The 27,412-nt window shown below is 33.9% G+C and overlaps 1 protein-coding gene across 1 annotated transcript in view; it reads left to right on the forward strand.

Annotated features, from left to right (window-relative positions):
* The first annotated feature begins 261 nt into the window (after positions 1–261).
* The window catches only part of KIF20B (kinesin family member 20B), a 71,594-nt gene continuing 44,443 nt past the window's right edge, over positions 262–27,412 (forward strand). Inside the window, 17 exon segments of the mRNA XM_007458150.1 lie at positions 262–408; positions 9,090–9,176; positions 9,278–9,394; positions 10,160–10,298; positions 11,226–11,410; positions 13,194–13,230; positions 13,692–13,919; positions 15,457–15,568; positions 16,578–16,649; positions 16,734–16,880; positions 17,538–17,700; positions 18,258–18,545; positions 22,437–22,576; positions 22,861–22,999; positions 23,758–23,986; positions 24,791–24,856; positions 26,939–27,042. Of these exon segments, the coding sequence (XP_007458212.1) occupies positions 262–408; positions 9,090–9,176; positions 9,278–9,394; positions 10,160–10,298; positions 11,226–11,410; positions 13,194–13,230; positions 13,692–13,919; positions 15,457–15,568; positions 16,578–16,649; positions 16,734–16,880; positions 17,538–17,700; positions 18,258–18,545; positions 22,437–22,576; positions 22,861–22,999; positions 23,758–23,986; positions 24,791–24,856; positions 26,939–27,042 (2,400 nt within the window).

Genomic DNA, 27,412 nt, shown 5'->3' on the forward strand with positions numbered 1-27,412 from the left:
AATCTACCCATAGGTTGCAGCACATGAGTAGTAGTGGTAGGCTGGTATCCAGTATTATTTGATTTAAAATCTGTAAATAATTGTCTTTTGTCCTTTCCATGGGTCATCATGTTATAGATGAAATAGTCTAATGTTTTCCTTTTGGAAATGTAGCTACATGGCAAGAAGTGGTGGGCTGGACTCACAGACTTTATAAACTGTGGGTAGCTTATATGCTGATTTATTAAAGTTATCTAAGGAAGTTACTGTTATTCTTGCAGAATGGAATCTAATGTAAATCAAGATGGGGTGCCTAGACCATCTTATGTTTTCAGTGCTGACCCAGTTGTGAGGCCTTCGGAAATAAATTTTGATGGCATTAAGCTTGACCTGTCTCGTGAATTTTCCTTAGTTGCTTCAAGCACTGAGGTAAGTACAAGAAAAGTATTATGTTGATTATCATGATTGAGAGCAAATGGGCACACACACACACACACACACACACACACACACACACGTGGACAGCTACAACTAGAGCAGAGCTTTCCAAACTTTGTAGGTTTAAGGCAAACTTCTATCTCAGCAGTTTTTTCATGGTGCCCTAACTACATAACAGTTCCTTTTCACATAGTAGGTGCAGACATCTTAATGACTATTTATGCCCTGACCTAGTAGCCATTTGAGAAAAAAAATAACTTATGAAATTTTTAAATATTAGTTTTCAATAACCATGGTTACTTACTAATGGGCAATGTATTCATTTGGGGTGCTGCACAACTTCTCAAGCTTTGGAATCAAATTAGACACTGCCACCTGCATTTCCTGTTCTTCATTGTTTTGGGGTCGTACTTGCTTTTTATCACAACCACCACTGGAAAATCCAGCTTCACTAAGATATGACATCATCAAAAGAAACAGTGTGATCTAAGGTTGAAACTGAACTTCTTCAAGCTAATAGTTCGTGGTGTTCAACATGTGTCAAGTACTGCTGTGGTTCCCTCAGAAATGTAAAATAGTCCACTATGCCCCTAGGAATTGCAGGGCTTAGTTTAAAAAATAATGCAGCTTAAAAAAAAATTAACTTAGTAGTGTTTAAGAAATAAGTCTTTCTACTACCCTACCTACTGTCACTATGTTTGCTGTGTTTATAGACTTTTTCTTATACATTTACTTTCAATCCATTTATATTCTATTTATTACAGATTAGATTATTAATTTCGATGCCTTAGGCAGATGGACTAACCCATTTTATAAAGAAAGATGGAGGGGGAAAGAGGAGTAGGGAACATAGATAAAATGATAATAATTATTTAATACCCATCATGTGCTAGGCTCTTTTACTTTAGCTCATTTAATCATGGATAAAGAAGAGAGGAAGGGTTAAATGCCTCTTGGTATATAAATGGAATTATACATTACTAGACTTTTGTGTGTGCTTTCCTTCACATAATACAAGGGTTGGTAAATAATGGCCTGGTTTTGTATTTCCTGTTTTTGTATTGCTTACAAGCTAAGAATGGTTTTTATATTTTTAAATGGTTGAAGAAAAAAAATCAAAAGAAAAATCATGTTTGTGGATGACATAAAAATTATATGAAATTCAAATATCACAAGTCATATTCATTGGTTTACTTATTTTCTAGGTCTGCTTTCGCAACAGAGTGGCAGAGTTGAGTAGTTGTGACAGTCTGTAGAGCCTGTAGAGCCTAAAATATTAAGTGTTTTTTCTTTACACACAGAAAATTTGCTGATCCCTACTTAGCATGTTGTTTTTGAGATCCATCACGCATCATGTGTCAGTAGTTTGTTACTTTTTATTGCTGAATAGTAGTTCATTGTGCAGATATGCCACATATCCATTTACAGTTTGATGGACATATGAGTGATTTCCATTTTGGGGCTGTTATAAATAATGCTTCTCTGAATGTTTATGTGCAAGCCTCTCTGTGAACTTATGTTTTCATTTCTCTTGGGTCGATACTTAGGAGTAATTGTGGGTCACATGGTAAGTGCATATTTAACTTCATAAGGAAACCGAAACTGTTTTCCAAAGCGACTCTACCAGCACCAGCAATGTATGCAGGTTCCAGTTCTTCCACCTCTTTGCCAACACTTGGTAATTTTATGAGTGTGTAGTAGTACCTTGTTGTGGTTCTAGTCTGCATTTCCCGAAATGAGCACTTTTTCAAGTATTTCTTGGCTATTCCTATACCTTCTCTTGTAAAATGTCTTTTCAAATAATTTCCCTACTTAAAAAAATTAGGTTGTTTGTCTTATTACTGATTTGTGAGAGTTCTTCATGTATTGTAGATACATATCCTTTATCAGATCAATAGTGTCTTGATTAATAGAGGTTTTTAATTTTAAAGGAGTCTAATTTAACTTCTTTTTCTTTTACGGTGATTTCTTTTGTAAGTCCTAAGAAATCTTTGCCCAAGGTGGTGAAGGTTTTTTAAAACATTTTCTTCTAGAAATGGTTAGAGCTTTTGTTTTAATGGTTATATTTGTTATCCATCTTGAATTAGTTTTTATGTATAGTTGATGTAGGGATCCAGGTTGATTGGTTGGTTGATTTTGTTTTTTTTTAGCCTCCATTTATCTAGTTACTTTAACATTATGTGTTGAAAAGACTTTCTTTTCCCCATTAAATTGTTTTGGTGTCTTTATTGATAATCAAATGGCTGGGTATCTATGTGTGGATCTATTTCTGGATTATTCTCTTTCATTGACCTATTTGCTTATCCTTATGCCTATACTTCACTGTCTATTTTTGTAGGTTTATAATAATACATGAAATCAGGTAGTATGAATTCTCTAAATTTGCTTTTCTTTTTTAGGAATATTTTGCGTTTTCTAGGTTCTTTGTAAATATATTCATAAATTTTAGAATTGACTTACCAGTTTCAACAAAACAGCCTACTGGGATTTTTGACTGGGATTGCATTGAATCTATGAATCAATTTGGAGAGAATTGATATTTTAATAATATTGGAGAGTTTTAATTCATGATTGTGGTATATTTCTCAATTTATTTAGGTCTTTAAGGTTTTAGCAATGTTTTATACTTCTTTTGTTGAAGGCCAGTGTAGGGGCCTTCAATATCTTTTGTTAAATATATTCTTAAGCATTTCATGGCATTTGATGCTATTGCAAATTATATTTTTAACAGCTTTATTGAAGTAAAATTAAAATACAGTAAACTGTACATATTTGAAGTATAGTCTTTGACAAGTTTTGACATAATGCATATGCTTGTGAGACTGTCACTACAGTCAAGATAGTGAATATTTCCATTACTCCTAAAAGTTTCTTTGTGCCTCCTTGTAGTCCCTCCCTCCCATCACACCTCCAGGTAACGGCTGATCAAACATTAGTTTGTACTTCTAGAGCTTTATGTAAATGTAATCATAAAGTATGTACTCTTTTCTTACTAAGCATAATTATTTTGAGTTTTATGCATGTTGTATGTATCAATAGGTAATTCCTTTTTATTGTCCATTGTTTAGATATGCCACAATTCATTTATCCATTTATCCGTTCACTTGCTGAGGGACATTTGTGTTTATAGTTTCTGGCTATTACAAAGCTTCTAGGAACTTTTGTGTACAAATCTTTATATGGACGTGTATTTCCTTTATTTTTCTCCCCTTGGATAAATACCTAGGATTGGAATGGCTGGATCATTTTTAAGAAACTACCAAACTTTTCCCAAGTGATAATAGCATTTTATATTCTCAGCAGCAGTGTAGGAGAGTTGAGTTTCTCCACATCTTCACCAACACTTGGTGTCGTCAATCTATTTATTTATTTATTTGTTTTTAAACAGACTATTTTTTAGAGCAGTTTTATGTTTACAGCAAAAATGAGCAGAAGATACAGTGATTTTCCATATACCCTCTACCCCCATGTAGCTTCCCTTATTATTAACATCTCCTACCAAAGTGGTGCATTTGTTACAACTGATGAATCTACCCTGACACATGATAATCACCCAGAGTCCTTGCTATATAGTTACATTGTGGTTCATTCTTGGTGGTGTACATTCTGTAGGTTTGAACAAACATGATGACAGATAGCCATCATTATGGTATCATACAGTGTATTTTCACTGCCCTAAAATTCATGTGTTTCACCTGTTTGTCTCTCCCCCACCCCCAGTAACCACTGATCTTTTAACTGTCTCCAAATTGTTGCCTTTTCCAGAGTATCATATAGCTGGGATTATACAGTAGCTATTTCAGATTGGCTTCTTTCAGTTAGCAATAGGCATCTAACGTCTTGTCATGGCATCCTCCATGTCTTGTCATGGCTTGATGGTTCATTTGCTTTATTACTAAACTATATTCCATTGTATGGATGTACTGTATCCATTGCATGGATATTTTTATATATTGGTATCAGATAGATATTTGCATTTACCTAATGTCTAAAGATGTTGAATGTGTTTTCATGTGGTCATTCATTCACCTATTTTTTTTTTTTTAATTTTTTTTTTTCACATCTTTATTGGGGTATAATTGCTTTACAATGGTGTGTTAGTTTCTGCTTTATAACAGAGTGAGTCAGTTATACATATATATATGTTCCCATATCTCTTCCCTCTTTGTCTCCCTCCCTCCCACCCTCCCTATCATTCACCTATTGAAGGGCATCTTGGTTGCTTCCACGTTTTGGGAACTGTGAATAAAGTTGTTATGAGCATTCACGTGCAGATTTTGTGTGGATGTTTAGTTTTCAGTTCCTTTGGTTAAGTACCAAGGAACGTGATTGCTGGAGTGTATGGTACTAATATGTTTAATTTTGTAAGAAATTGCCAAACTATCTTCCAAAATGGGTGTAACATTTTGCATTCCCACCAGCAGTGAATGAGAGTTCTTGTTGATCCATATCCTCAACAGCATTTGGTGTTGTCAGTGTTCAGATTTTGGCCATTCTGATAGGTGTGTAGTGATATCTCTTTTTAATTTGCATTTTCCTGATGACATACAGTGTGGAACATCTTTTTATATGCTATTTGTCCTCTGTATATCTTATTTGGTAAGGTGTCTGGTAAGGTCTTTGGCCCATTTTAATCAGTTTGTGTTCTTATTGTTGAATTTTAAGAGTTCTTTGTATATTTTGGTAATAGTCCTTTATTTGATATATATTTTTGCACATATTTTCTCCCAGTCTTTTCATTCTCTTGACTATGTCTTTCACAAAGCAGAAAACTTTAATTTTAACGAAGCCCAACTTATCAATTATTCCTTTCATAGATCATTTCTTTGGCATTGAATCGCAAAAGTCATTGCCAAAGCCAAGGTCATCCAGATATTTTGTTATTTTTGTGAAGGGTGTAAAGTCTATGTCTAGGTTAATTTTTTTGCATATGGATGTCCAGGTGTTCCAGCACCATTTGTTGAAGAAACTGTCTGCTCCATTGTATTGCCTTTGCTTCTTTGTCAAACATCAGTTGTCTATATTCATGTGGATCTATTCCTAGGCTCTCTTCTGTTCCATTGCTTCTGTTCTTTTGCCAGTGCTACACTATCTTGATTACTGTAGCTTTATAATATGTCTTGAAGTTGGGTATTGTCGGTCCTCCAACTTTATTCTTTCAATTTTATGCTGGCTATTACGGGTCGTCTTTTTATTTTTAGTCACTCTAATAGGTGTGTATAGGTATCAAATTGATACCTGCATTTACCTAATGTCTAAAGATGTTGAATATGTTTTCATGTGGTTATTTGCCTTTTGTATATCTTTGGAGAAATGTCAATTTAAATCTTTTGCCCATTAAATAAAATTGGATTGTTTTCTTATTGAATCTTAAGTGTTCTTTATGTTTTCCAGATACATCTGTCTGTCAGATATGTCCTTTGCAAACATTTCCTCTATGGCTTGTCTTTTCATCCCTTAAGTGTTTTTGGAAGAGAAGTTTTTAATTTTGATGAAGTCCATTTTACCAGTTTGTTCTGTTACATATTGTGCTGTTTGTGGTGTATCTAAGAAATCTTTACCTAACTCAAGGCCACAAAGATTTTCTTCTGTGTTTTCTTTCAGAAGTTTTACAGTTTTAATTTTATATTTAGGTCTATGATCTATTTGGAATCAATTTTTTGTATAATGTGAGGTATATATTCAAATTCCTATTTTTTTATTGCATATAGATATCCAGTTGTTCTAGCACAATTCGTTGAAAAAACTATCCTTTCTGTACTGTATTTCCTTTGCAACTTTGTCATAAATTAAATGCCCTTGTATGTGGAGGTTTATTTTTGAATACTCTATGTATTCTGTTTCATTGATCTTTTTGTCTGGCTGCCAATACCCCACTGTTTTGATTACTGTAGCTTTAAAATAAGTGTTGAAATCAGGTGGTAGTGTTAGCCTACTAAATTTCTTCTTTCTCAGAGTTGTTTTGACTGTCCTAGGTACTTTGTATTTCTCTGTGAGTTTTTAAATGAGCTTTTAAGTTTCTACCAAAAAAAAAAAAGCCTCCTGTGGTTTTTTTTTTTTTTTTTTTTTTTTGCCATATGTGGGCCTCTCACCGTCGTGGCCTCTCCCGTTGCCGGACGCGCAAGCTCAGCGGCCATGGCCCACGGGCCCAGCCGCTCCGTGGCACGCGGGATCCTCCCAGACCGGGGCACAAACCCGTATCCCCTGCATTGGCAGGCGGACTCTCAACCACTGCGCCACCAGGGAGGCCCCCTCCTGTGGTTTTGATTGCAATTCCATTGAATCTGTAGATCAGTTTTGGAAGAATTGACATATTAACAACATTGAGTCTACCAAATAATGAACAAGGTGTATCTCCATTTATTTTGGTCTCCTTTACTTTCTCTGAGCACTGTTTTTTAGTTTTCAGTATATAGGTGTTTCATATCTTTTGTAAGATTTTTCTCTAAGTAGTTCATAATTTTTGAGGTTATCCTAAATGGAATTGCTCTTTAAAATCAACTTCTATTTCTTCCCAGCATGTAGAAAAACAATTGATTTTTGCATTTTGATCTCCTATTATGCTACGTTGCTAAACTCATTTAATAGCTCTTGTAACTTTTTTGAAGATGTCAGATTTTTGTATGTAGATGTTCATGTTGTCTGTGAATAAAGATGATTTTATTTCTACCTTCCCATTCTGGATGCTTTTCCTTTTTTTTCCTTTTCCTCCTCTTCCCTTTCTCTCTCTCCCCCCCCTTCCTCCTCTTCCCCCCCTTCCTCCTCTTGAAGGACGTGTCCTTTCCCTCTTTCCTTCTTCCTCTTCTCCCCCCTCCCCCCCTTCCTCCTCTTCCCCCACCTCCTTTCACCTGATTACATTGGCTAAAACCTCTAGAACCTCTAGTATCGTGTTGAATAGAAGTGAGAACAGAAATCCCTGGGTTGTTACTCATCTTGCTACTCATCTTTGATTCAGTCTTTCATCATTAAGTATGATGTTAACTATAGGTTTCTTATAAATGCTCTTTATCAGGCTAAGGAAGTTCCCTTCTATTCCAGTTTGCTAAGAATTCTTATTATGAATGGATGTTGAATTCATATATCAAATTCAAGTCATCATTCAAATGCACTTTTTTTGCATCTATTAGAGATAAGTTTCTTCTCATTCTTTTAATGTTTTTAAGTACCCTAATTGATTTTTGAATGCTAAATTGACCTTGCTTTTCTGGGATAAACCATTTTTTGTTAAGATGTACTATCTTGTTTTACATATTAGCTAATATTTTTGTTAGGGGATTTTTGCCTCTTTTTTGTTCTGACAGAGAACTTTTATCCAGAATATATTTAAAACAATTACACGTTAATAATAAGAAAACAAACAATCTAATAAAAATGGACAAAAGATTTGAACAGATACTTCACAAAAGAAGATATTCGTAGGGTCAATATGCACCTGAAAAAGTGCTCAACATCATTAGTCAAAAGGGAAAGGCAAAAATTAAAACCACAATCAGATGCCACCCTCACACCCACTAGAATGGCTATAATGAAGAAGAATGGCCACACCACCCATTGGTGAGCATGCAGAGCAACTAGAATGTTCATCCATTGCTTGTAGGAATAGAAGATGGTACAACAACTTTGGAGAACCTTTTGCCTCTACTTTTTAAAAAAAATTTTTGCGGTATGCAGGCCTCTCACTGCTGTGGCCTCTCCCGTTGCGGAGCACAGGCTCCGGACGCGCAGGCTCAGCGGCCATGGCTCACGGGCCCAGCCGCTCCGCGGCACGTGGGATCCTCCCGGACCGGGGCACGAACCCGTGTCCCCTGCTTCGGCAGGCAGACTCTCAACCACCGCACCACCAGGGAAGCCCATGCCTCTATCTTAATTAGAGATATTGTTTTGTAAATTTTTTCTGAGGATATCTTTGTCAGATTGTGGTGACCAGGTTATGGCAAACTCAAAATTCGTTGAAAAGTGTTCTCTCTTCCTTTATTTTCTTAAAGAGTTTGTCTTTAATTTCTTAAAGAGTTTGTCTAAAATATCCTTAAATGTTTGAGAGAATTTACCAATGAATTACCAGGGTTTGGAGTTTTTTTGTTGGATTATTTTGTTTGAATGTAAATTTAATTTCTTTAATAGATATAGGGTTATTCAAATCGTCTACTTCTTTTGTCTTGTTTGGTGAGTTGTGTTTTTCAAGTCATTGTTTCCTTTTTTTTAAAAAAATTAAAACATTTATTTTAAATTATTTTTTAAAAAATGAACTAAGCTCCTTTCTTCCTCAAAGGAAGCAGTAAAGAGAATGCCATACAGCAAAAAAAATTCTAAGTGCGTGATGCAATTGAGCATTTGGGTTAATAGACTATTCTGGTTACTTGTGATTTATTCTACACTTCTGTGTTTTAGTGATTTAGAGCCTTGTTATTTGTATTGGTTTTAAAGGTTAGGCTCTTATGGCAAAGAAGCATATTGTAAACTTCAAGTATAAATATAGAAGGCAGAGGAAATTGAGTCTTTTGTGGTATATTTGTTTTTCTTTAAACATATAAAGTGGTTAAAAACAGAAGAGTCACTGTTTGCTTAGAGGTTTTGTATAATCTCAGATTGTTTTATAGCAATCAGCTACTTTAAAGAAAGATGTTCTCTGAAAAGCCATATTTTTTATTTTTAAAATATTTTCTCCTTTTAAGGCAAACAGTTTGGAATCCAAAGATTACCTCCAGGTTTGTCTTCGAGTAAGACCATTGACACAGTCAGAAAAAGAACATGAGTCTGAGGTTTGTGTTGAATTTAATATGTTTTACTTCCATTAAATGGGCAAAATACCATTGTTTTAATTTACTTATTGTTAGTATTTATTTATTTATTTGTGTTCTAGGGCTGTGTGTATATTCTAGATTCACAGACCATTGTGCTGAAGGATCCTCAAAGTATCCTTGGTCGATTAAGTGAGAAAAGCTCTGGGCAGATGGCACAGACATTCAGTTTTTCCAAGGTAGGTACCCATGTGAAATGGAAGATTTTTCTTTTCAGGAAAAGAAACTTGGCTTAGGCTAAATTGCTACCTAATTGTATAAAATGAACTATATACATCTTGTGCTTATGAAACTTAGATCTTAGGTACTGGTATTTTTTTCTCAATGGTAGGACTCAAATTTCAGGTGTGTAAATATATAATTGGAAGTGAGAAAATCTTTGTAGAGTTCTTGCAATCTGTTTTTGGTGGAGGGAAGTATCCTTTTCAAAATCTAGATGAAAAGTTATTGGTTGGGGGCTTCCCTGGTGGCGCAGTGGTTGAGAATCTGCCTGCCAATGCTAGGGGACACGGGTTCGAGCCCTGGTCTGGGAGGATCCCACATGCCGCGGAGCAGCTGGGCCCGTGAGCTACAACTACTGAGCCTGCGTGTCTGGAGCCTGTGCTCCGCGACAAGAGAGGAAGCGACAGTGAAAGGCCCGCGCACTGCGATGAAGAGTGGCCCCCGCTTGCCACAATTAGAGAAAACCCTTGCATAGAAACGAAGATCCAACACAGCCAAAAAAAAAAAAAGTTATTCGTTGGGTCAGATTTCTATCTTGAAAGCTTTTTGAAAGTAGTTAAACTAGCAGGTGTATTTGTGGGAATTGGGGATATGGCAACTATTTTAAGAATGAATCTTGTAGGACAAATCTTTTAAATATTAAAAACATGAAAGGGTAGAACTCATTGTGAATATTAACTTGAACATTCTAAAAAGATTTTTTTTAAAAAATGCTTGTTTAGGTTTTTGGCCCAGAAACTACACAGAAGGAATTCTTCCAGGGTTGCATTCTACAGCCAGTTAAAGACCTCTTGAAAGGACAAAGTCGGCTGATTTTTACTTATGGGCTAACCAATTCAGGAAAAACTTATACATTTCAAGGTAAATAGTTTTATTTTTGCTAGAAAGGAAAAAAGAGACACTAATAATGTACTCATTTTCATAATACTTCTTATAGTTCTGTTTCCATTGCCTAGCACATTTGCTCCATTTTTAATATAATAGCATATTGAATGTGTATTGCCAATGGCTTTTAATTCAGATTGCCAATGGCTTTTAATTCAGATTGACTACTTTACCCATATGTAGAGAATTACATGATGATAAAAACTCAGAAGGGGGCTTCCCTGGTGGTGCAGTGGTTAAGAATCCGCCTGCCAATGCAGGGGACATGGGTTCAAGCCCTGGTCTGGGAAGATCCCACATGCCACGAAGCAGCTAAGCCTGTGCGCCACAACTACTGAGGCTGCGCTCTAGAGCCCGTGAGCCACAACTACTGAGCCTGTGTGCCACAACTATGGAAGCCCACGCACCTAGAGCCCATGCTCTGCAGCAAGAGAAGCCACTGCAATGAGAAGCCCACGCACCACAACGAAGAGTAGCCCCCGCTTGTTGCAACTAGAGAAAGCCCGTGTGCAGCAACGAAGACTCGACGCAGCCAAAAATAAATAAATTAATTAATTAAAAAAAAAAAACCTTAGAAAAAGGATTGATGTGACATAGGGAATTAAGCATGGATAACCAGGGAAACACTTTATATTTTATTTTACTTTTATACTTTGTGATAATGAATGATAGCCAATCTTAAAGGCTGATCTGAGTGTAAAATTTCAGGTTTTCCATCAGAATAATAGTTGATAAAATGTCAATTATACAGTGAAGACCAAAATGATGGAACCGAGTAATCCTTCAACTTCTCTCACTTTTGTCTCAGCTTTTTACTCTTGCCTGTTAGTGGTATAAAAGGAGCCTTGGTAGTTCAAGAATGTTTTTTGCTAAGAGAGTATAAAACAAAAATTCTTTTCATAGGCACAGAAGAAAATATTGGCATTCTACCTCGAACTTTGAATGTATTATTTGATAGTCTTCAGGAAAGACTGTGTACAAAGATGACCCTTAAACCACATAGGTCCAGAGAATACTTACGTTTATCACCAGACCAAGAGAAACAAGAAGTAGCTAGCAAAAGTGCATTGCTTCGACAAATTAAAGAGGTATGGGAGTATTTTAGTATGTAAAATATACATAATCCTGACCTTTTAGTAGCTCTTTAGTTTGTTTCAGCCTATATTGGACTGTTTTGCGGTGCTTGTGGCTATTGTCTTTTCTTTTTGAGAAAAGTATTAAAAGCTTTTTTGAAGTCATCTCTTCTTATTTCATACTGTACAAACAGCAGAAATGTTTAAACAATACAAATGTAAATGGTTCTTAAATCTTTCTTGGTTGCTGTAGAAACAGCAACTTTCTATATAATGATTTTTTAAAATTCTTTTTTTTAATTGTAAAATTAATATGTATACGCAAAAGCTAAACAAGAGGATGTGAAAAATAAAAGTGAAAATTTCCTATAATTCCATTCCTGAAGAGAAAACCAATATTAGCAGATATGAACATACCCTTTTTGATCTTTTTCTCTCTGTACACACAAAAAAATCTATGTACAGAGCTTTCTGTATGTGTCTATATATACACACACAGAAACATAGTCATATATAGTTGCATATATCTTCATATCTTTTTCTCTATATGTAGGATATGGTCTTTTTCTTTTTTAACAAAAATGAGATTTTATTATACAGACATTCTGTAACTTACTCTTTCATTTAACATGTCGTAAATCTCTTACTACCTTAATTCATGTGTCTTATCTGTTAGGTTATGTTTTTTCCTCTTTTCTTTCTTCTTTTTCATAGTTTTTTATTAAACTTTTTTTTATAAAGTATACTGGTCTATTTATTCCTTCTTTGCCTTGTGGATTTTGTGTTATGCTTTCAGACATTTATCTATTTAAAATTGTTAAAAACTATTAACAGTCTTTATAAATATATTCAAAACACTGATGGAGATTTTCTTCTTAAAGTAATTTAGAAATCAGTGTTTCAAGGTAATAAAATATTGTTGCTCAGTGGAGAGCAAAGTTCAGAATCCATGATTATGGTCTCTGCAAGTAAAATAGTGAGTATTTTAACAAAATTTATGGAGATTGGTGGATAACTGCATGGATAATTCATAGAGGAAATTAAAGTCATTAATAATGAAAAAAACTTACCCTAACAAGTTACCTGGTTAAAACAAAATATTGTTTTGCCTATGAAATTATTAAAATTTTAAAAACTTGAGATATGCACTTTTTTTAAAAGTTCTTTTTATTGAGGTATAGTCGATGTACAATATTATAGAAGTTTCAGGTGTACGATGTGAGATACACACTTTCACTTTCATATATTGATTGTAAAATGTGTCTCTCCAAAGCAATTTGGCAATACTATACTAAGAGTGAGAACTTTAAAACAAGTTCATATTTTCGTCCACCAATTCAGATTTAGGTATATAGCCTAAGGAAACAATTAAATTACAGAAGAAACAAATAATATATTAAGATGTTTATCTTAGTATTATTTAGTTAAGTCATTTCACATCACATCTCTTCAGTTAGGCAGCCACCAAATGTGTACAAATAAGTTTTAATTATAGAGAGAAAAAGCTTACAATGGAATAAGTGTGGGGAAAAATATAGAAGGGAATATATTGAAATTTTACTAGTAATTGCCTCTGAGTGGCAGTGATTATATATGATGATATTCTTTTCAATATTTTCTGTAGTTTCCCAAATTTCCTATTATTAGAATGTATTATTTCACGAGGAAGGAAATTAATAGAGGTCGTTGAATTGAGTAGATGAAAGGCAGGTGACTTACTTGGATAGGTAATTAATAAACTGGTTATTTAATCTTAACTAACAATGTTTTTTAACTTTCAAAAAAAAATCTTTTTCAGGTTGTTATACATAATGACAGTTATGATACTCTTTATGGTAAGGTTTCCTTTCTCATTTACTTTTAAAATGTTCATTATTTGAAAAGCTTTTAATTTTTGAATCACTTCTGGTGATTTAATTTCTTTAACAGTAATACTTGGAAAATGGTACATAACTATATGAAATATCAGTCATTGTAAAGTTTTATTTTGCCTTAATAAATAAGTCCTTTTCACTGGTTAACTTTCATGTTGTTTCGAGAGAGACACTATTTTTCCTTTGTCCTTTATGTTTAATTTTTACGTAAAATTATTTTTACATTTATTAGCGTATTTGCAGAAAAGAAAAGAAAGATAAGCGGATTTTGGTTAATACAAATATTTATATCTGCTTTGGTCCAAAACGTTTTTAACATTGCTGGTCAAAAGATTAAGGATACTTAGTTTTTCAAGTCCAGGAGTCTTGATCTATCCTATTGTCTCATTTAATTTTGTGATTATCTTTTTTATTTTCTGTAGGAAGTTTAACAAACTCTTTGAATATCCCAGAGTTTGAAGAGTCCATGAGAGGCTGTGAACACACGAGCTTGAATATGGATAATAATATAAAATTTTCTGTGTGGGTTTCTTTCTTTGAGATTTACAATGAATGTATTTATGATTTGTTTGTTCCTGTCTCATCTAAATTCCAAAAGAGAAAGATGCTACGCCTTTCCCAAGATGTAAAGGGCTATTCTTTTATAAAAGGTATACTAATGAGTATTTTTTACTTTATTGCTCTGAAATTTCTTTCTAGGCTTTGTTATAGGAAAGCAGACTGGAAATTGAAAATTTTTATACTAATTATTTTTTATCTATTTATTTTTGGCCGCATTGGGTCTTCGTTGCTGTGCATGAGCTTTCTCTAGTTGTAGCGAGCAGGGGCTGCTCTTCTTTGCAGTGCACCGGTTTCTCATTGCGGTGGCTTCTCTTGTTGCAGAGCACAGGCTCTAGGCACGTGGGCTTCCGTAGTTGTGGCACATGGGCTCAGTAGTTGTGGCTCGTGGGCTGTAGAGCACAGGCTCAGTAGTTGTGGCGCTCGGGCTTAGTTGCTCTGCGGCATGTGGGATCTTCCCAGACTAGGGCTCGAACCCGTATCCCCTGCATTGGCAGGCGGATTCTTAACCACTTCACCACCAGGGAGGTCCTGTATACTGATTATTAACATCAAGATAATAGTTTGTGCTTTGAAAGTATGTTTTGGCATGTTAATTAAACTTGAAGGTAAAGGGGTCTAGTTTAATGTTGTATTTGCTAGAGTATTATTGATTGGATTTTAGGGGATGGGAAAAGCTGTGTATGTGGGTATTCACATTATTCTGCTGCTTTGTAACAGTATTCAGACTTCGGAGCCATGTATCAATAAATGTTTCTGTTCCATAGTGCTGTTTTTCCAACCTTTTAAAAATCACTACCCCACAGTAGGAAATACATATTAATAACATCATGATCCTGTACCTGCATATGTATATATATACATATATACAATTGAAAAGTTTCATTAATTATACTTACCCTTACTACAAGGAATGCACTTTGTTGTTTTCTGTATTGTACTTCATTTTTACAAAATGCTAGTTGTGACTCAATAAATTTGACTTCATGACTCACAAATGAATTGCAGTCTATGATGTCTCATAGCTAGGTAATTTTCTAGGTTTAATCTGTAATGTATTTTTTTTCTTTTCTGGATGTCTAATTCTAAGGAATCTTACCTATTTTTAATTTTCCCTTTGACAGATTCTGTGGAAGAATATTTAGTTTCTGTGTTTGTACTACTTAAATACTGGAAAATCATTATAATATCCTCTTCTTGCATACTTCTTTTTTTATATTTATTTATTTGGCTGCATTGGGTCTTAGTTGCGGCATGCAGGATCTTCATTGCAGAGCGTGGGCTTCTCTCTAGTTGTGGCGCGTGGGCTCTAGAGCGTGCGGGCTTAGTTGCCCCATGGCATGTGGGGTCTGAGTCCCCCAACCAGAGATCAAAACCACGTCCCCTGCATTGGAAGGCGGATTCTTAACCACTACACCACCAGGGAAGTCCCTTGTGTAATTCTTTTCTAATGGAGTATGGAATAGCTGAGTTGACTATACCATAGGGCGTGTTATTAAAAGAAAGATTTTATTATATGTCTTTTTATTATATGTCTTTGGGAAAGAGATCACATATCTTCAAAGAGATTACATTGTACTGCAAATGCTGTGTTTTTATAAATTTATGTGTCCTCTTTATTTTTTAAAGGTCTACAGTGGGTTCAAGTATCTGATTCCAAAGAAGCATATAGACTTTTAAAGCTAGGAATAAAGCACCAGAGTGTTGCTTTCACAAAACTGAACAATGCTTCCAGTAGAAGGTAAGGAGTAAACCCTGTGGTGTAAAGCTGAGGTGTGCTTATTTAAACACAACTAATTTAAGATTAAAGTGGACAGTAGGTTCTCTGATATATTAAATGAATTCATAGGCATAAAAACATTCTGTAAATTGAAGAGCACTAAACACATAAGATTATCAGGACTGTTTCTTGTTCTAATGTAAGATTTACTAATTTACACTCAGTCTGAGGTATTTTTACTCTTTCTGTATGTGAATATCTAAGCTCAGTATTTTAGTTACCTGTAATGGTGGACTTTTCTCTTTTTCCTACTTACCCCATGAACACAGACACTGTATGCATACTGAGTTGCGCCAAAATCTCAAAGGGCTAAGGAAGGATTTTGTTTTTAATGTTTATGATATATGATATACATATCATGTATCATATATGATATGTGATATACATATCAGATATCATATATGTATGATATATGTTTTTGTATAGCTAAAGAAAAAGCAAGGATGTTTTTGATGGCAGGGATTGGTGGATGAGAGACAAATAAGTTTAAGTTTATACTTAAAACAGGTTTTCTCTTAAGGGGGAAAGAGCCCTGTCCCCCATGTGTGGAGTGAAGGTAATATATAATCCAGATAAGCCTGTATTTAGGCCAAATGTATACTTTGCTTTAGGTATATATTCAAAGTAGATTAGCTGTAAATAATACCATTTTAGCTAGTAATATCTTTGCAAGCAAATTGAGACTTTATTATAAATGATTTCGTTAATAGAAATAAAAAGAGGAGTAGGTTTGAAGGATTTGGGGCTAAGTGCAAGAAAGATAAGATATTTGGTTTTAGGTAGTTGGGTGGTATGTAGGTGACAGTGGAGCACCGATTTGAAATATCCGACAGCTAGTTGGAGAATGCAGCGCTGGAGCTATGGCTAGTATTAGGATATAAACAGATGTTGATTTAGATGCTTGTCTCCTATTTAGAATGCAGAAATTAAAAGTGAACGATAATATTTGATCTTTGTTTACTTCTTTTAGTCACAGCATATTCACTATTAGAGTATTACAGATTGAAGAATCGGAAATGCCTCGTGTAATGCGAGTCAGTGAGTAAGTTAAGCATTCTTTAAATTAATTATTCTGAATTGTTTTGTTTTGAAGGATTTTTTAAAGTTTTTTTTTTTTTTTTTTTAGATTGTCTTTATGTGATCTTGCTGGTTCAGAACGAAGCATGAAGACACAGAATGAAGGTGAAAGGTTAAGAGAGACTGGGAACATCAACACTTCTTTATTGACTCTGGGAAAGTGTATCAATGTTTTGAAGAACAGTGAAAAGTCAAAGTAAGAGTTGCTGAACATGTTATTAGCATATTAAGTATTACAATATTTAGACCTTCAGCTTTGCTGGTTTTAGAAAGTTCTCTTGTTTTTAACTTGCTTCTTGTGACTATATATGGATTGTAATTAAAATTACTTAGAAATCTTGGATTAAAAAAATGATAGAAATAAAAAAAAAATGTCAGTCAATGCCAGTGGCTCATCAAGTAAACACAGTATTTTCCATAGCAAATATATATCAACAGACATCTTGGATAGTAAGCTTCTCATGATGCTGGTTTAGCATCTAAAACCACATTATTCTTATTAATGCATTCTGTTTTTCTAGATGTGATAGATTTCTGCATCAATTATGAATCAGCCTATACCATTTCTAGTTAAGGTGTATATATTGCGTAATTGGCCTACACTAGAAAACACAACCCAATTCAATGTGACTTTCTTTACATTTTGCCTAGTATTAGAATTACTATTATAACTAGTAGTAGTATTTAAAGAAAACAACATGAATAAACAGAAAATGATTATTATGGGTGGAACTAATTATTAACCTAGAATTTAAGTCCATGATAGCAATATTATTTCTTTGTAAAATTTATCAGCATACTGACTTCATGATATATGTTTTAACTTACAGTTTTTTGAAAAATTTTTCCGTAGGTTTCAACAGCATGTGCCTTTCCGGGAAAGTAAACTGACCCACTATTTTCAGAGTTTTTTCAATGGTAAAGGGAAAATATGTATGATTGTCAACATCAGCCAATGTTTTCTTGCCTACGATGAGACACTCAATGTGTTGAAGTTCTCAGCCATTGCACAAAAAGTAAATATAATTAAATTTCTACACAATTTATTAAGCTTCTTATCATTAGAGTATTAATTATTTTTTTCTTGGAGTAGTTAATACATTTTGCACTAGCTCTAAACCTAGAAAATAACTGAAAATTTAAAATGTAATACTTGATCAAGTAGTAGGACATAGGAAAAATATTGAAAGTAACCCCTGCTTAAGAGTAAAATGACCTCAGTAATAAATAAACTTACCCATTACAAATTTCGAGTAATTCTTGCAGCAAATTGTCAGCTCTGCTGTCCATCTGGTTCATTTAGTGGCTAATCAGGAAACCCCCTGCTAGGAATAGTATTGATACTAAGAACTTAACCCAGGAAAGTAAATTTATCTGTAGTATACATGTGTAATTAGCTTTTTTCTTATCAAATATTTATTTAAGGATGCTAATTCCTTCTTGCATGTTTGTTTGCATTGTTTTTGTTTTTTAATTCTCAAGTTGTCATTTGACTTAAATTTATAAAATTTTTGTTTTGTGTGGACAGTTCTTGCCTTTTCTGTTTTAAAAGTTACATTGAATATTTTAACAGGTTTGTGTTCCAGACACTTTAAATTCCTCTCAAGAGAAATCATTTGGACCTGCCAAATCTTCTCAAGCTGTATCACTAGATATTAATAGTTCAGATAATAAAATACTAAATGAAAAGAGATCCACAATTTCATGGGAAAGTAGTCTAGAAGACGTCGTGGAAGATGAAGATTTGGTTGAGGATCTAGAAAAAGCTGAAGAAAAGCAAAACGTGGAAAGTGAATTTACTGATGAAGATCTAGATAAAACATTAGAGGATGATAAGGCTTTCAGTAGCCATGAGAAGAGAGTATGTATTAAGAACTCACACTTCTAAAGTTGGCTTATTTATTATTCTGAAGTTAGGGTTAATAATTCTTAAGGCTGTTTCTCTCATTTTTTTAACAATACGCTAATTTTGTCTTTCATCTTCATGTTTTGAAAATTTTCACATCCACAGAAAGAATAATACAATGAATACACATTTGTACTTCACCTGAATTTGCCAGTTGTTAACATTTTATCGTATTTACTTTAATTCTCTTTCTGTGAGTGTGTGAATACACATCTTTTTGGTGTATCATTTGAAAACAAGATGCAGACATAATGACACCTTACAAATAACTACTTCAGCATGTTTCCCAAGAACGTGGACATTTTCCTCATGATCAAAAGACCATTTTCATACCTAAGCAATTTCACATTGATACAATAACGTAATGTTATATTGTCCATATTGAGATTTATCCAGTGGTCAGTATTTCCTTTATAGCCACTTTGTTATTGATCTACAACCAAAGTTAATACATTGCTTTTGATTATCATGTTTCTTTAGTTAATCTCTAATCTAGTGTAGATGTTTTTGAAAAATTGTGGTTAGTTGTCTTGTAGAATATCTCCAGTCTGGATCTGTCTTATTATTTCCTGATTCAGGTTTAACACTTTAGGTAAGCCTATTATATAGATGAAGTTGTGAATTTCCCATTACATCACATCAGGAGGCAGCTAATGTCTGATTTCCCCGTTTTTGGTCATGCTAATTTTTGCTCATTTGGTTAAGGTTTTGTGTTTAGATCTCTCTTCATCGTAAAAGCGTATCATCTGTGAAGATGCTTTGACACCATGTGAATATCTTGTTCCCCAGTATCCTTTCACGCAGTGATTTTAGCATACTCCACCAAACTTTTACTTTGCAATCTTAAGTACAATTGTGCAAAATATCTGCCCAGTACTGATGATCCTATTTATTCAAAAACAAAAATTATTTGGTTGTCATATTTATGGTAAACAAATAAGATTTAATGGCGGTTCTTTTTTTTTTTAAATTAATTAATTAATTTTTGGCTGCGTTTTGTCTTGGTTGCTGCACGCGGGCTTTCTTTAGTTGCGGTGAGCGGGGGCTACTCTTAGTTGTGGTGTGTGGGCTTATTGCGGTAGCTTCTCTTGTTGTGGAGCATGGACTCTAGGCGCGCGGGCTCAGTAGTTATGGCTCACAGGCTCTAGAGCGCAGGCTCAGTAGTTGTGGCGCACGGGGCTTAGTTGCTCTGTGGCATGTGGGCTCTTCCCGGATCCGGGCTTGAACCGCTGTCCCCTGCCTTGGCAGGCAGATTCTTAACCACTGTGCCACCAGGGAAGCCCAGTGGCGGTTCTTTTATCCTCTGTCCCAATACAATTCACACATATATTTAAGTTATTATTAATCCTGAAATGTAGATCATGTCCACAGTACCAGTTCCCCTCGTTAACTGGTCATAACTATTACATATGTATACATAGAGTATTCTTACCAGCGTCACAGGAACACTAGTAATCCTGTGCTCATGGATGTGCTTCAGTGGTATTGCCACATCTGACATCATAGTACTCTTTTGGACTGTAGAAGTCTAAGTAGTTGGATGATGTATTGAGTTAAATACTATCATTTTAATAGTTTATTTCAGTGTCCCTGAAAGCTATAGTTGTGCCTGTGTTGTTTGGAAATGAAAATGAAAGCTTCAGATGCCACTAGTCTCAGTTAATCTGGTTACTATGTGATCGGACCTTGTTTACCTTGGATCTCTGTAATGTAGTACTTCCCTCAGTGACAAAATGAGCCGTTAATAGTCCTATTTTAGGTTTTATTCATCTTCTCAAAACTGAAATTTATATAGAATATCCATTAAACTTAAAATGTTAGTAGAATTTCAGAATTTATTAGGGAAAAATAATGTAGTTTATAAAGGATTATATAGTGTAAATGCATATCTTATAATGTTGACTAGGTACTTTATTTTTATTTATTTATTTTATGACTAGGTACTTTAAAATTTAATCGAGGTTTTTTCTGATATTTTTAAAAATGAAAATGATTTTAGACTTTGCATGCTTTACATTATTAGCATTTTAATCAGAGGATTGTATTAAAGATCATTATGAAATATATTGATGTTAGCATATTTACCCTTACAATTCATTTAACTAGGCTAACCAACCAGAATTTTTTTTACCAAAAACTTTATCAGATGCTAACAATGATAGAAAACTAATTGTTGTTGAGAATTATTGAAAGAAACCAGTTTTCCAAGGTTTCCCACATTCATGCAGATTTCTCTAAGTCTCCCACATTTCTTCTTCCGTAGTTATTATTTATTATTTTAAACAGTGGGAAAGTCTGTGGTTATTTAAATTTATAAAAGTATTATATAATCTTGGTGGAATCTAGAAAAAGAAAAAGAGGAAAATAATTAAATATAAATCTCTACTGCTCACGTTAGTAGGTTTTTACTATACATTATAATATTGTAACCTAATTTTCTTCACTTAAAAATAAATTGTGAAAAGTATGAATTATAAATATGTCATCATAATTCATTACAGTAGTTTACTGTATGATGGTACCATCTCTTTGTTGAGCTGGGCTTCACTTTTTCTTTATTTACATACAACCACTCACTGTTACAAAAAACACAGTGACCATTCTTACAGCCAAAACGCTGGGTCCTATTATATAATTAATTCCTCAGTATAAGTTCTTAGAAGCAGAATTTCAAAGTCAGGATATCTATGGAAATATTTTCAAATACAAAATCAAAAACCTGAAAGATCTGTAACTTTGAGAGAGTTTATTAATTTATTATTGAGAAACTTTAATCAAAAGCCTTGAAAAAGAATATTAGGCTTTTTTCTTGAATGCTACAATTTATTACATATCTATACTGGCTATGATGTCAAGTTGTAATTGCCTTATTGTTCATTGTCTGCATTACGTGATTAATTATGTATGTGCTTTCAAAGACAGAGTTGTTGCTCACATTTGAATAGTTATAAAAGCCCAATAGGATAAGTTTTAAAATTTATTATTTATTTATTTATTTATTTTTGGCTGTGTTGGGTCTTTGTTGCTGTGCGCGGGCTTTCTCTAGTTGCTGTGCGAGGGCTTCTCATTGCGGTGGCTTCACTTGTTGCAGAGCACGGGCTCTAGGCGCACGACCTCAGTAGTTGTGGCTCGCGGGCTCTAGAGCGCAGGCTCAGTAGTTGTGGCTCACGGGCTCTAGAGTGCAGGCTCAGAAGTTGTGGCGCATGGGCTTAGTTGTTCTGCGCCATGTGGGATCTTCCCGGACCAGGGCTCGAACCCGTGCCCCCAGCATTGGCAGGCAGATTCTTAATCACTGCACCACCAGGGAAGTCCCCAATAGGTTAAGTTATGTAACATTGTCTTTGTCATTTTGGAACGTGTTTGGGGGTTCTTAGTAAGTACTCCATATAATACTTCAACTTTATGTTTTGACAGACTAATTTTAAACTCAAACTTAAGCATGTACCACAGACCTCGTCTTTACTTTCTCCACCTAAGAAATGTGGATGCTGCTACCAAGCTTACAGAGGGTTGTGTGGATTAAATGAAATAAAATATGAACTCCCCAAAGTAGTTTCTGGTAGATAATAGATGCTCATATTTTATTTTCTCTTCTTTCTTTGTGTAGCTAGACAGTGATACATTTGAATTACTGTATATCTGTTTCTGAAACATGGAGAGGCGTACTTGATTTTTCAGATTAGTGAATCTCTGCAAATACATAATTTTCAGTGAAAATATCATCTCTAATAAAAGGGTGCATAATTACAATCTAAATGAAAAAAGTTTTATTTTTGAACACTTGGACAGTCTTTCTCTTGGAATATATTTGTTTTTTTAATTAGAATTTTAATATTTATATTTTAGAAACTTTTGGATTTAATAGAAGACTTGAAAAAAAAACTAATAAATGAAAGAAAAGAAAAGTTAACATTGGAATTTAAAATCCGTGAAGAAGTTACGCAGGAGTTTACTCAGTATTTGGCTCAACGGGAAGCTGACTTTAAGTAAGTTTTTTCGTTCATGTCCTGGTAAAAATTGAGAATTTTATTTACTTGTTTAAATTTTTTTTTTTTTGGCTTTTTATTTTATATTAGGTGACTTCTGAATTCTGACCTTCATGCAGGCTTGAAAATAGCTGTTACTAATCCCCATGGTGATTGTGAATTATACATGAATGATTATTTAAACTGACTTTTAATTTATAATGTACTTAATCTTAGAAATTTAAAATAAAAGCACGAAGTAGTGCTTTTTCTGTTTCTTAATGGGATTAATTCCTGTTATGAAGGGAAACTCTCCTTCAGGAACGAGAGATATTAGAAGAAAATGCTGAATGTCGTTTGGCTATCTTCAAGGATTTGATTGGTAAATGTGACACTCAAGAAGAACCAAACAATGAAGATCGTGCCATGAAAGCTGAAACTGAAGTATGTTAACTGAAATATTAAATCCATGAGGTTTAGGTACCAGGATTTAGTATGCCACATCAATGATGAGAAATATTAATATACTTCAGAAATAAAACAAAAAACTTAATATGTAGCTTTATTATAATTAAGCATGCTTTAAGAATGTAAGCACAAATAGTTTAAATATAGCTATTGAACTTATAAAAATATATATCTGTTACATTTATATCTCAGTTTGGTGTTGATTGAGTCATTGTGTTGATTGTAGGTAGATACCTTTTTGTCTGATTATGGGATACCCCTCTCAGATTTGTCTTAAACTTAAAGAATTTTAAATGGCTGAGAGACCTAAAGGGTCAGTATACCTGAACTAGGTATACCTGAACTAGGTAATTGTAATTGTTCTGTAATGACTTATCATAGTTTATGACATTGTTTTTATGGAGAAATAATGTTTCAGGTATACTTTCAGTTATATAATGAGCCTTCAAAGGCTTTGTTCGGGTAGCGCAGGAAACAAATTTCCAGTTTCATAATTCAGACCAAATCCCAAACTATGTCAGGGACACATAATGTTTCATGTTCCATAGAACAGAAAATGAGTAATGGAGCACAACTTTTTCATAATTGGAGGTCGTTCTATATAATGTATTTAAACATTTTAAAGTTGTGAATTTTTTTGCTGTTATTTTTAAAACTATCTCAATCAGATGATACCACACTGAAATAGTGAAAGCCACTGTTAACATTAGGTATGTGGTTTTTGCTATTTTTAGGAAGGACAGAATTATGTAGGAATTGAAGATATTATTGGTTCTCTTCAAGATGATGTCACTGATATTAAGAAACAGGCTGAAATTGCTCACTTATGTATTGCATCTCTTGCTGACCCCCAGGAAGCTATTGCTTGTTTAGAATTAAAGTTTAATCAAGTTAAAGCTGAATTAGCTAAAACCAAAGAAGAATTAACCAAAACCCAGGAAGAGTTAAAAAAGAGAGAAAATGGTAAGTGGATGTATTTTAACCCTATGTAGATGTTATAAATTCATAAAAAGACAGTTGGTAAGTATGAGATTTATGCAGCTTATTTACCAAGTGGCCAGAAAATGATGGCGGTAATGTATTTAATATTTTACCATTTGTATGAGTTTATAGTAACTTACTAGTACAAATATTTTTTTGCTTTTCTTTACTTTTAGACCAATATTACTAGAAAACGGGCTTCGCAAAAAAACCCAAAAGCTAAGTATAGCTTTATCAGCAAATTAAGAAATCTCATAGGAAATTGTAAAGCTGTAAATTTTGTTTATATATATATTATATATTTACTTATATATAACTATATATTATATATATATATATTTATATAAATAAATAAATATGTATGTGTATGTATATATGTATATATGGATTGTTTGTCACATCTGGTTTCAAGTGTTAGATGAAATACTCTGCCCTTTTCTGTGTGAAACAAGATGGGTGGAAAATAACAGGTAAGTGATGTCTCATTCTGAAGTGTATCAGAAAGGTACCAGCTAATTCTTTTCTGACATTATACCAGAAATTTTTTACTATTGAGCATACGTGTTTCATTTTTACCCTGAGTTTTGAACGTGGCTTTTGCAGAAACATTACTCTCTGGTGGTAGAATTTGTAGCTAAGTGCTTGTGTGCTTCTAGTGCTGTGAAAATTCTTTTTCCTGAGTATAACAATAAAGCGTCTACTATAGCAGCTTATGTTTCATGATTATTCAGTGGTATATTTTTTTAGGTGCTTAGATATTCATTTTTAATATTCTTATTTTTTCAGAATCAGAAATTAATTTAAATTCATTGGTTCAAGAGCTTGAGAAATCTATTAAGGTAATACTTTTAAGTTTTATTTTGTCTTGATAAGGAAATTAATAATTAAGTAAAATAAGCAGCATGAATTATGACTAGGTACATCTATTTTAAAAATAAAGTAATAAATGAATATGATAAAAAAAATTGATGAGCATAAATGCCTTCACCCTCATACCTCTTTCCAAAGATGGCCTCTGAAAAGTTTCTTTAGTCTTTCCAGAAAAGATTTGTGTGTGTGTGTATATATGTGAAACAAGCACACTTTTAAATTTGTACAAATGGGATTGTAGTTCTGTGTCTTGCTTTCTTCCCTTAGAAGACATCTTAGAGATAATTCTATGGCAGCACATACAGATCTATGTCATTCTTTTACTAGGTTTATTGTGTTGGTTAGATATATTTAAATGGTGTTTATTTTGTCTGAAGTTACTGAGTGTTTTAAAATTTAGGATATGGCCTGAGCAGTGTGCAGCATTGGAATCCTGAAAATCTCTAGCACTTTGTACCTTCAGATCAGATAATTACTCTAAATGGTTGTAGATGAATTTGACATTGATAGATCTAAATATGAAATTGCAGGTATACATAGAGGTGAAGTGAATTTAAAATTCGAAACAATATTTTTCCTGACCTTCTCTTAACTTACATTTGTCCTTCTAAAGAGCTGAATATTTTAAGATATGATCAGATATAAATAATTCAAGATCTTGGTATCTAATACCCAGTATTCAAAAATGTAACCAAAATAATGTACTTAGTATAAGACATTACAGCTATTGTTTACACAATTCGTGATCTTTTCCTTTTCCTTTATTTTTTCTAGTTACAAAAATAGCTGCTAGTTGTAAAAATTCAGCTATATTAAACTATGTAAAGTAGAAAGTACAGTAGTACCCCATAATGTCTCTCCTACATCAAAAACAAAACAAAACCAGCTTGGCTGGTAGCTCTTTGAGACTTTTATATATATCAATTTTTATAGAACGTTTACTATGAACTCTTAAGTTCTTTACATATATTTACTTGTTTAAATCTCAGAACAATCTTATGATGTAGATACTGTTATTTTTTATTTTTATGGAGGTGTCAAATAACTTGTCTAGGGTTAAGAGAACTTAACCTCATGGTGCTGATTAACTGTTGATCTAGGGTCACTGTTCCAAAGGTTGTTTTGAAAGCAGACTCTTTTAATGATTAAAAGTTTGTTTTGCATGGTTCTTTAGCATCCTTCCTACCAAGCATACCCTAGGCAGAAAACAATCCTTTGAATAACTCAGATTTGTGGAGGATGGATTTTCTTGGTGAAGATTGTATAATTTGAAGGAGGAAAAAAATGACTAGGTGATTATGATAGGTCTGAGAGTGGAAGAGGAGACAATTTGAAATTGTCATGGTCTATTTGAAAACTCAAAGTTTGTCAGAGGTCTGATCCCTCTACCCCAGGATTTTGTCATTTATCAGCGACACCAAGGGACTAATTGTGAAAAAGCATGGAGGTTGTTCTTCATGATATCCTTTGTTTAGGGATATCTGAAAAGACTTTGCTTTTTTTTTTTTTTGTAATAATGCATTACTTTTTGACTTAAAGTCATTTTATCTATATCTCTTAAGAACATTTGCTGATTTTACGATGTAAAATGATGTTTTGTTTTCTCATATAGTTTTTTTTTCCCCCAAAAATGGATTGCTACCAGTATGTAGGGATTTAATTAATCTCTGCTTTTAAAAAAATCTCTGCTTTTACCATACTTTTAATTACTTTATAAACATACACTTAACTGCTAAGGTTTCACCCTTCCTCTTTCTGGGTACCTTTTCTTCTGCTGTCCTTTTAGGGAGGCATAGTCTTTGCCTTAAAAAATAAAAATCTAAATGGCTTTTATCATCTAGATAAACTAGGAGCTCATTTTTTTTGTTTTTTTGTTTGTTTTTTTGTTTCCACGTGCAGAAGGATTCACATTTATTGGTTCAAATACAGTACCTAACATTTGCTAAACATGCATTTCACACTACTTGGTCACATTTCCACAGGTAGTCAATGCACAGATGGTAGGGTGGGAGGTAGCAGAGGGACTGGGTAGCAGAGCTTGCCAGCTATCGTTTGGTCATGAAGGGTTGATGGAGCCAGGTTGGCGGGCAGCCCTTGTCCAGCCCGCTGGGGACAAGGGCCCAGAGACATCCTGTTTGCTCGACTCATATACAGGACTGTGGGTAGAGGTGGGCCTCGGGTAGGCAGCCCAGGGGTAGGCTTACGGATGCATGTTGCCACCAGAGCTCTGAAGGTGGTGTCATGGGAGGTAGTGCTAGGAGTTCACTTTTAAAGCAGTGTATAGACTGTGTATGTTTGATATACATAAGCTAGAAGCTAAGGCTAGAACCTTTTCTGCGACTTGTGAACAAACTAACAAAGACATTGTTACTTTGAGAAGCTTTGGTTGTAAAACAATTGATGAGTTTCTCCAGTTACTCAAGATTACTCAAGATTTTGAATAAAAGTAAATTTTGTCATAGTGTTTTCATATTTTTCTTTTCAAAGCACATTTTGTTTATGACTTAGGGTAAGTGTTTTAGGGTTCTGTGGTTATCT

Source organism: Lipotes vexillifer, unplaced genomic scaffold, assembly GCF_000442215.2.
Source record: "Lipotes vexillifer unplaced genomic scaffold, Lipotes_vexillifer_v1.1 scaffold191, whole genome shotgun sequence".
Classification (NCBI taxonomy): domain Eukaryota; kingdom Metazoa; phylum Chordata; class Mammalia; order Artiodactyla; family Lipotidae; genus Lipotes; species Lipotes vexillifer.